General features: G+C 30.6%; 1 protein-coding gene across 1 annotated transcript; it reads right to left on the reverse strand.

The window, feature by feature from the left end:
• On the reverse strand, positions 1-3,788 carry LOC136229267 (heat shock factor protein HSF24). The gene is made up of 2 exons (XM_066017936.1): positions 3,184-3,788; positions 1-875 (listed from the first exon to the last, which is right to left on the reverse strand). Exons 1-2 carry the CDS (start codon positions 3,385-3,387, stop codon positions 204-206), a joined length of 876 nt encoding a protein of 291 aa, XP_065874008.1. The 5' UTR covers positions 3,388-3,788; the 3' UTR covers positions 1-203.
• Positions 3,789-11,010: the final 7,222 nt, after the last annotated feature.

The raw sequence follows: 11,010 nt of genomic DNA on the forward strand, positions 1-11,010 counted from the left end.
TAATGCAAATTTATACATATATTCAAAGTGGGAATGAGCTCAAAAAACTTTCACTTGGCTTTGATTTGAACCTCACCCCATATCACATCTACAACCAACCTAATTAACACTTGTAAGCTTCGGTCCTTTATTATAATTCCTACAAAGTCTCTCAATTACACAAGCAAGCCATTACCTTTTCCTTCTCTCTCTTTTTGCATATTTCAATTGCAGATTTTGATTGCCTTAGCATGGGGTCCAGCAAACCCAATATTCTCAGCTCGACCCCTCTTTTTCTTGTCAAATTTCAACATTACCCCAAAAAGTTTAAAACTTTCCCCGTTTCCCTCATCTTCATCACCACTGTCTTGGTTTTGATTGTCATTTTCGTCATCATCTTCATCTTCATTGTCAGCACCAGACTCTCGACTCACCAATCCATCACGGGTGGACTCACAGAAGCTTCCTTGCCGCATGATGCTATTGATCTGGTCCGGCGCAACCTTCACGTACTCAGTCAAGAAAGCAACCAACTCATCGCACTGTTTTTTGGCTTGCGCTAGCTCTGAGCTCAGAATCTCATTATCCTTCTTCAGTTTCTCGTTCTCGTCTGATAAATCTGATGTCTGCGTTGTCGTTGTTGTGGTCGCTGCGGTCTCGACTGATCCCGGATTCTTTGAATCCGGTGAAGAAGTTGAGGTCGATCCCAAATCCTCGCCGGAATTCGATGGCACGGCGGCTATTTCTCCCCCGGCTGTCTTACCGGCGGCTGGAGTTTGAGTTGGAGATGCATTTGCCGTTTTCCGGCGGCGGATTTCGGCGAGGAGTTGTTTTTGTCCTCGGCGGAAATTGTCATTGGCGAATTCCCATTTGTCTGGCACGATCTTACGAAAGCCCTAGAAAAAGTAAGAGAAATTGGAGATGAGTTAACGTCATGTTTGAAAAGTAAAACTTTTTAACAGCGAAGTAACAAAAGTTGAAAGAGCTGTATATTCCGCCGTCAAAGAAAGAAAAAAAAAAACAGAAGAGTTGGTGGGCACGCGTTATTTTGGGTTAGGTGTGAAATGGGCTCAGCCAACAAGAACATGGATTTCTATTTTTGATACGTTATTGGACTAATTGACATTTCCACTTTTATACGAAACTCCAATTTCATTGCCTACAATCAAATATTTGACCTTTAATCTTATCCCACGGCTTAATATTATTATGATTTTTCTATTAAAAAAAAAATTTATCCATCCTATATAAAGTGATTTATTAATCTTCTAAACTTATTTAAAATATTATAATTAAATTTTTAAATCTATAAAAACGACACGTACAACCCAAAAAGTTAGAATCACAAATCACATAACTAAATCTTATTTTTTAGGTTTTGAATTTTTTTTACAGATTTAGAAAAATCAAAATTTATCACTTTAAAGAAATCTAAGAGCAAATAGAACACTATAGAGCCAATAGATCATTTTAAATAAATTTAGATAACTAATGAGTTATTTAAACGCTAACGAGACACCATGTAAATTTAGGAAGTAAATCGAAAAGCAAATCAAGCTTTTTTTCATAATGTACTAAGCCTGCTATCATTTAAGAATAAGAATGTCCATGATCTGTTTTAATCAAAATTAACTTTTTTTATTTAACATCTTTTTTCTAATATTAGTATAATTTATAAATCAAAACTCATAACATAATCATCTTATATCTCTAAAATCATGTTTCCTTCTGTCCCTCTTAAAAAAACTTTTATTTATTTAAAATAATTAGAATCATGTTTCATTCTCTCTCCCTCTTAAAAAACTTTTATTTTATAAGAAAGTGGATATGAGATAGGGTTTTAGGCCCGTTTAGGGAAAGTCTTAAGCCCGTTTGTTAATATAAAATTTTTGTTTAAACGAAAAACAAAATTTTGGAAAATAAAATAAAAAGTGGACAGCTACTGTTTTTAAAAAGCTAGGAAGAATCCAAACTCTTTGGATGAAAATATTACCTCTTAAAAAGAGGGACCAATTCATAAGTTTTAAACCTCTAAGCTATCCCCTTTTTTTTACAATGGTCTTTCTACGTTGAAATTGGAAATTTTGAATTATTCTTTTGATAAAGAAAATATGGAAATTTTTAATGTTTATCCTAATACCAAATACCAACTTTGTTTAAACCCAAACGAAACCAATATTTTAATTTAAATTGTTTTATTCTCATGATCTCATTATTGGAGTAGAGAAATATTCCATTAATTAAACATTTTAAATATCTTGTCTTCTAATCAAATCCAAAACATGCGACATATTATAATAACTTATTTAAGTTTGAATCTAGATCAATAGTTGATTAAGTCATGAAATTCAACTATAGTACACTGTAGAGAATATATATTCAACAGCTTCTACGAGATTACGACTACATAAATGTTCAACAATTTACAAATATTTGAACACTATATCTATATAATATAATTCAGCTTGCCCCAGTCATACAATTCATGAAATTAATTAACCTTATTGTAAAATATATAAAATATAAATAATAAAACACAATTATGAAACAGCTACCCCCCGATGCCCCTGAAATAATTTGTTAAAAATTTCTAGAAATTCTAAATTGAATTATTAAAAGGAGGAAATTATTTTTTTTAAAGGATATTTAGTTTAAAGAAATATATTATCCAATAATTAGCCCTTGACTTTTATATAGTTTCACTAAAATCTTATTCAAGCACCTACTAATTTTATATGTAAAACGTGTATCACTATACACGCAGAAGGCGAGTCGAGAAAATAAACTCAAAAGACAGCTATACCCCTCACCTAATACCTACTATCTAGTTTAAACATGGGTAAAATGGACCTCACAGTATTTTAAAAAAGTCACCTATCATCAAAGAACTCTCTTCTTGTTCTTTGTCGCCAAAAATTCGACTAGATAATTAATTACTCATTATTGAATACCGATCTCAATTTGCGGAAGATCTCTCAGGAGCCTGTTTGGATGCCGAGAAATAAACTCCATGCTTAAATGCTTTCTAATCACTACCTAACAAACATGAATCTCTATACAAATTTGGTTTAGAATACTCGATTTTGCCTCTTATCTATCATTGATTTAATTAGCATGTTATACTCCGATCAAGATGATCCAATAATGAATTAAAAACAATAAACATATAATTATTGATCATAGCAGGAATTAAAAAGAACTTACATAGGTATTTAGCTGACGAACAAAGCTGGAAAAGTTGTTGTGCTTGAAGTAATTAGGAAGTAAATCCTTGGCAAAATCAGCAGTTTTCCAGACGATGAAAGTTGTGCCAGTTTCATTCCAGGAAATCACATCATCGCTGATCGGATCATCGACCAACTGATAAGTTTTGGACAAAAACGGCGCTGGAACAGATCTCTGCGCCATTTCTTCCCGATTTGCCCTTCACCAACCCACCAACCAAACAGAAGAAGAAAATCCAGAAATCGGAGGAGATAATCTAAGATTATATCTATATATATATCAAAAGTAAAGTAGAATTAATTGTTAATTGAAGATCGAATCTATTTGAGTGATTATTTGTGAGATTTGGAGGATTTGGGGATTAATGGCAGCAACTAAAAAGCAAAAGAGCAGTTAAGAATTCCCAGCCCCAGCAATAAAATCCAGAAAGGAAAAATAATTTGGAGGTAACGAGATTAACACAAAGCTTTTGGCGATCAGATTCCATGGATGTTCGATTGGGAAACGGATTGAATGGTGAAATGAAAAAGAACAAAGACCATAACTTCCTCTAGAATTCCCTAAGGAAGAAATATTATTTTGTCATTGTTTCGTGCACGGGACTTTATAAAGAAAAGAAGAATGAGGAAGCCGAGAAAGTGATGCGACGTGGGTTCTAGAATTTTGTAGAAGAAATGCGTTCGGAAATTACACCACACTTCTTTCCATAAAATAATATTATTTCGGATTTTACATAATACTATTAAAAATATATAGTTATTATTTCGGATAAAGATTGAAATTTATTGAGAAAGTACAAATGTATCTCTACATGAAAATAAATAAAAATAAATGGTAAATATGTGTTTTTAACTTTTCAATTTTGGAGTAATTTTGTAGGGGTAAAAAGCGTCCACTGTCATTAAAATAGATGGTAACTACGGTCATTAAGGTAAAGAGTATCTACACGGATAATGTATAATCACAATAGTAGATTTTAAGACAATAAAGTTGCTATAATAGTACATTGTCATTAATAAAATCATTACATCTGAATCCGTTGACTTAATTCAGTAGAATTCTAACAACAACGATCAATTGACACATCATAGACATGATTAGAGAAGCAGTCATATAACAGCCACGTGTTGTTCACATGGCTACCAAATGTCAGTTATTGTGATATTTTCTTTTCCTTTTTGGACACTTGGCAACCACGTGGATGACATGTGGTTGACACACATTGCTACTCCTCTAATTATATTTATGACATGTCATTAACATTAGTATTTCAATGGAGTAAGTCGTCAGATTCGATCATAGTGATTTTATTGACGGAGATGTGCTACTTTAGTGACTTTTTTAACAAAAAAATCTACTTTAGTGATCACCGATACAAATACTCTCTACTTTAATGACAGTGTGTGCTTTTTACCCATTTTATAGTCATGACGATCAAATCACTTTTAATTATTTTAGTACAAAAAAAAATTTAAGCTATATAAATTGCGCTTTAAATTAGATTAAAATATATATTTTTAAGATTTATTTGGTCTATTTATTGTTTTTTATTAGAAAAATAGAGATTAGCTGTTTTTGAAAAAAACTAATTTTCATAAAAATATAAACAGTAGTTTTTAACCAAATACTTAATTTTTTTTTAAAATAAACAGACAAATATGAATAGAAATTGGAATAAACAAACACCTACTTAGGCTCTGTTCTTTATCGCTGAAAAAAACTGAACTGAACTGAACTGAACTGAATTGAACTGAACTGAATTGAACTGAACTGAACTGAATTGAACTGAACTGAACTGAATACTGCTGAATACTGAACTGAATACTACTGAATACTGAACTTAACTGAATGTTACTGAACTTATCTGAATGCTACCGAACTTAACAATAATGATGATATTAGACTTTTAAAATAATTTTCATGATAATATTGGACATTAATGAACTTATAATAATAATAATGGTTCTAATAAATTTAATAATATCAATAATAAATAAATATATTATTAAAGATAAAACTAAATTGAATATCAAATAAAAGCCCGGGATGATAAAATCTTGGCTCGATAAAAGCCTATGAAATTAAATAAAAATAAGTCTAATTTAAATTAAAAATACAAATTACATACAAACACAAATTTATATATAATTTAAAGCCTATGAAATTAAATACAAATCTTCATATGAATACAAACTCTTAACTTTTTATTTTAATTAAGGGTTAAAGTGCAAAAATAACGTTTTGGGTCAGAAGTAATTTTACCTCTAACGCCTAAAATGGTGGAATTTTATCCCTAACATTGATAAATTGGATAAATTTGAGAAATAATTCATAATATGGATGCAATTCCTAATTTTTAAATATGGATGCATATTTTAGTTTTATTTTTTTTATTAAACCATATATACTTTAATAAACTATCATTTCTCGACTTTTATCTAATTTATAGATAATGATAAACTATAAATAATAATAATAATAATAAATAATGATAAATTATAAATAAATAATAATAATAATTATAATAAATTATATATAAATAATGATAATATAATAAATAATGATAAACTACTGAATGCTGAAACTGAATGGTGAAACTGAATACTGAACTGAACTGAACTGAACTGAATTGAATTGAATTGAACTGAACTGAACTGAACTGAACTGAATTGAACTGAACTAAACTGAACTGATTGTTACTGAAATTAAGTGATAAAGAACAGGGTCTTAGTTTGAGATGAGAAAAAAAATATATAAAATTAATCCCTTACTGAGGGTAATTTAAAAAAAAAAAAATTACTTTATCGGACCTAGTTGGAAAATATTCCCCTAGAATGGACTATTTCCCAACCAGGGTTAAGAAAAGCAGTTTTTTTATTAATTTATTATCTATTGGCGCCGTAATGGGCATGTTGTTGACAGGAATCCTAAGGATTCCTGTCAACAATTGGGCAGTGGCATAGCCACTGCCCACAATTTCTTTTAATAATTTTTTGAAATTTAATATTATAAAATAAAAATAAAATTATATTATTAAATTATTGTTTTACATAATTTTATTTAACTTTAAATTTGATTTTATTTGGAGACGTTAGGATTGAATTTGTATAATTTCGTACGTTAGGACTGAATCTGCATGATTATTAAAGTCCATGTGATCAAAACTGTCGTTTGAAACATTGAGATTAAATATTTACTGTATAACTAACGTATGAAATTATGCAAATTTAACCCTAACATTTCAAACGAAGTGCAGATTTAGCTCTAATGTATAGAATTATCTAAATTTAACCCTAATGTTTCCAAGCAAAATCAATTTTAACCACGTGCTATTGAAAATTTGAAAATACTTGTTTGACTGTTATTAAACCCTACATCGGACCTTCTAAACCGGGTTATCGATAAATTGTAGCAGTTTCATACTTTTTTTTTTGTAACTATATTAATAACACAGTAAAATATTTTAGACAGTTTCAAAAAAAACTAAACATGCTACATATAAATTAATCAATTTTTTAAAAAAATATTTAAAATATTTTACTGTATTATTAATGCACTAAATATATATATTTTTTTATCAGTAATGCACTAAATATTTAACCTTAAAGTTTCAAAGCAAGATTAATTTTAACCATACGTTGCCGAAAATTTGAAAAGACTTGTTTACTGTTATTTATCGAAAAACTAATTTAGAAATTCCGATGTGGCTAAATAACAGTTAAACAAGGGACTAACCCTATAAATTTGTATAATTTTATACGTTAGAGTTAAATCTGCACTTCATTTGAAACGTTAAGGTTAAATATTTAGTGCATTACTAACAATTTTGGGACTGTCTAAAATACTTTATTGTGTTATTAATATAGTTTCAAAAAAAATATGAAACTGCTTCAATTTATCGACAAACTGGTTTAGAAGATCCGATGGAGCTAAATAACAGCCAAACAAATATTTTCAAATTTTCGGTAGCACGTGGTTAAAATTGATTTTGCTTGGAAACATTAGGGTTAAATTTACACAATTTCATACATTAGATCTAAATCTGAACTTCGCTTAAAACGTTAGGGTTAAATTTATGCAATTTCATACATTTGGTCTAAATATGTACTTCGTTTAAAACGTTAGGATTAAATTTGTACAATTTCATACATTAGGGCTATATTTGTACTTCGCTTGAAACGTTTAATACACTAAAAAATTAACCTCAAATACAAATTTAACAAACATCTTCAAATAAAATCAAATTTATGTTTTACTTCATAAAACAAAATTTCAATAATACTGTATAATCTTATTTTTATTTTTATAATATTGAATTTAAAAAAAAATTATTAAAAAAAATTGTGGGCAGTGGTGTTGACAGGAATACTTTTGAGTATTCCTGTCAACAACTTACCATTACGGCGCCAACCCCGCCGTAATGGGTAATAAATGAATAAAAAAAATTATTTTTTTAAACTCTGGTTGGAAAATAGCCCCTTCTAGGGGAATATTTCCCAACCAGATACAATGGGGTAATTTTTTAAAAAAATTACCCCAAACAAAGGATTATCCCAAACATATATCTCTTGTCAATGATGCAATTAGCACTCGAAGATGAAGTTGGTGGATAGAGACGAAATCACCCTCAACCACCCATATCCCAAAGGCTATAAGCACATCATCACCTCTGTGTTTTCTGCCTCCTCCCAAATAGAAAAGGTGTAAGATTTACTGATATATAATGTTTAAGGTGCTATTTGGTGATTTATGAGTCTTTACTTTACATTTTAAATGTTTTCCAAGAAAAAAAATAAAGCTCCGTATAATTTTCATAAATTTTTTGTTGTTTTTTCGGTAATAAAAGAATGCTCAAGTCTACATCCGACCTCCATTGGATTTATCCATATATCCAAGTAAAAATGTCATTTTATTTTATAAGTTAATGTTCTTTAGATTTGAAATTGCTCTATATACCATAAAATCAAAATTGTTTCAAATTGGATATATTAAGCAATTTTTTTTATCGTTTTTACTTAAAAAACTTATGAATACCTATATTTTATATCAATTATTTAGTGACAATATTATATATATATATATATAAATTTGATGATTATTAGTTTAAATATTATTTATGGTTCTTGATAGCAAACCGAATAGTTGTAACAGGTTAACAAATCGAAGATCTCTTAATAGTCTGAAACCATAATAGTCATGTAACTATACGTATACTTTCTTTCCACAACGTGCAATTTGCCATGCAATTTGTGCTACATAAATTTGCCACGCAGCCAGTACATCCATATTAGGTGTTGGAAAATTTCCAAAAAAATGAGATAGATCCATCATCCTTCATTAACAACGATGAAGCTAACTCTATATAATGACGTGTAAAATTTCATTGACTGAACGCGTTAGTTACCGATTTTTGTAATCCTTCTTATTTTACAGATCAGCTTAATAAATTTTCTAATTTAAATTATGAAAATCATAAGAGGAAACGGAATGAAAATAGAAATAAAAGTATCTAAAAGAGATATTAATTAAATAAATATGAAAAGGAAATAAAATCCCCCGGGGGGTGTGGTCCTATTTCAAAGGCTAAAGATGATGGGGGAGAGAAAGAAAGAAAGAAACAAAAACAACACGCTTTTTATATTTTCAACAGTTTAGTTTATTTAATGTAATAATGGGATGGTGGGGTGGCCTCTTCTCTTCTCTTCTCTTCTTTGAAAGAAGCTTCTCATAAGTTTCTATTCTTTATTATTATAAGCATATATTTCTTATCTTTCTCTCTTTTCACTGTTTTTAATTTTAACTTTGAATTCCAAGAAAAGTGAAGGAATTGCTTCCTTCCATAGGGTTCTTTTTTCTTCTCTTTCTTACACCTAACCTAACTCCTTTTTCATTTCTTATATATAAAAAAAGGAACCATCCAAATTAAGTTGCTTCTTTCTATGGTAAAGAGATTGGGATTTTTAGGACTTCATTTGGAAGACTTCTATCCTAAAAGATAAGGATGAGATAAACGGTGAAGAGTAATTTTATATTACAGATTCAGCTAATTTTATTTTTAATATTTAAAAATTGATCAAGGACTCCACATGAAATCTATCATTAATCAGTTTTATACCTATAAAGAAAATCAAAAAAAAAAAATATCACATGTATATCTATATAATTTTCAAAGTAAAAAAAAAACAGCAATCAAACACTCCTAAATGGTTAAAAAATCATCCGGACTGAATCATAGAAAATCATATCGATTTTTCAAATTCGAACCCATAAATAATAATAGTCAGGCTGATTTCTTAAACACTTTTCACAATTTAAAGGAAAACTCTCTTTGTAGTGCATTGCTGATTTAACCTGTCAAAATAAAGGAAGTCGATCGATCACCAAGGAAACCGGTCATTAGTTTCGTTTAAGACGATAAAAAGATACTTATATAGTTGTTTAATAATAAAAAAAATTTAAATGAAATAAAATTGGTAATAAAATGAATAGAGTGAGTAGGCTGCCATTTTAAGGAAATGGTATATGTTTACTCATTGTAATTGGATTGTGCTCTTATCTGCTTTACTGTTTGTGGGTCTTATGACTTGACAAAATTTACATTAGAAAATAAATACATAAATATAGTAGGCAAATTTACGTAGTCAAAACAATCTTTGATTCTCATATTCTTGTCTTGCTTTTACTTTCTCCAATTAGGATTATAATTTCTAAACGGGGCAAGAATGCAAATGCTTCACCAATTTCTTTTTTTTTTTTTTTTAACGAGGAATTCAATTAATGAGTCACTAAAGAACAAACGTTTAACAAAAGACGAGGAATAAAATTCGGTAAAATTGAGAAAACAGTGGGACAAGTATATGAGCGAGCAGCCTGAGCGAAAGCATGAGCTAACTCATTCCCTTGTCGTCGAATAAAACACATTGAGTATGTGTGTTGTTGTTGCAGAATATCGTAGCAGCATCGGATAATGCTACCAAACTCAGAGAGATTGTCATCTGGATTTTGAATAGTATCAACCACAGTCTTCGCATCATTTTTAAAAATAACATTTTCTAAGCCTACGCTGACAGACCATTGCATTGCTTGAAGGAGCGCGATTGCTTCCGCCTCTCTGACTGGTGGTGCGCCTTCAGACGTTCCAACTCTCGCTATCACAAAGCTTCTTGTTGAGTCATGCAAAACTGCACTCCATATCGTAGCCTTGCCTTCTCAAAATAGAGCAGCATCTGTATTAATCTTGAAGAATGTAGGTGGCGGTGCATGCTAGTTCAAGCATTGTCGTTCCATTTCACTGTTCTGGTATTTCAGTTGTTGCGCCCGAATCCAGTTGCATACTGCTTCGCCGGCTTCAAAGATCACTCGTCAAAGCCAATCATTCCTTGGTTGTGGTGCCCTGCCAAAGCTGATCATTCCTTGGTTGCCAGGATCGCCACAAACTTTCTTCATTCAAACTTTGACAGATCCCTAAGAAGCGAAAAAAATAACGAGGTAAAATTATTAGCAGTTTCCTTCCTTCGACGAATAACCTGCCATAACCCCGCTTCGTGCCAGACAGCTCGAGCCTGCGCACATTCTAGAAAAACATGCCACACATCTTCAATGTCTAATTTATAGTTCACGCACCGATTCACCAGGATAATCCCCGGTTGCTTAACTTCATACGTGTTGGCAAGGAGTCCCGCGCTAATCCCCAGCAAAAATACTTAATTTTCATCGGAACCTCCATCCGCCAAAGTCGATCCCAATCCCCGGCAATTCTGAAATGGGCATCGGATTTGAGTTTCTCAACCGCCAGTATATAGGCGG

Source organism: Euphorbia lathyris, chromosome 5, assembly GCF_963576675.1.
Source record: "Euphorbia lathyris chromosome 5, ddEupLath1.1, whole genome shotgun sequence".
NCBI classification, from domain to species: Eukaryota; Viridiplantae; Streptophyta; class Magnoliopsida; order Malpighiales; family Euphorbiaceae; genus Euphorbia; species Euphorbia lathyris.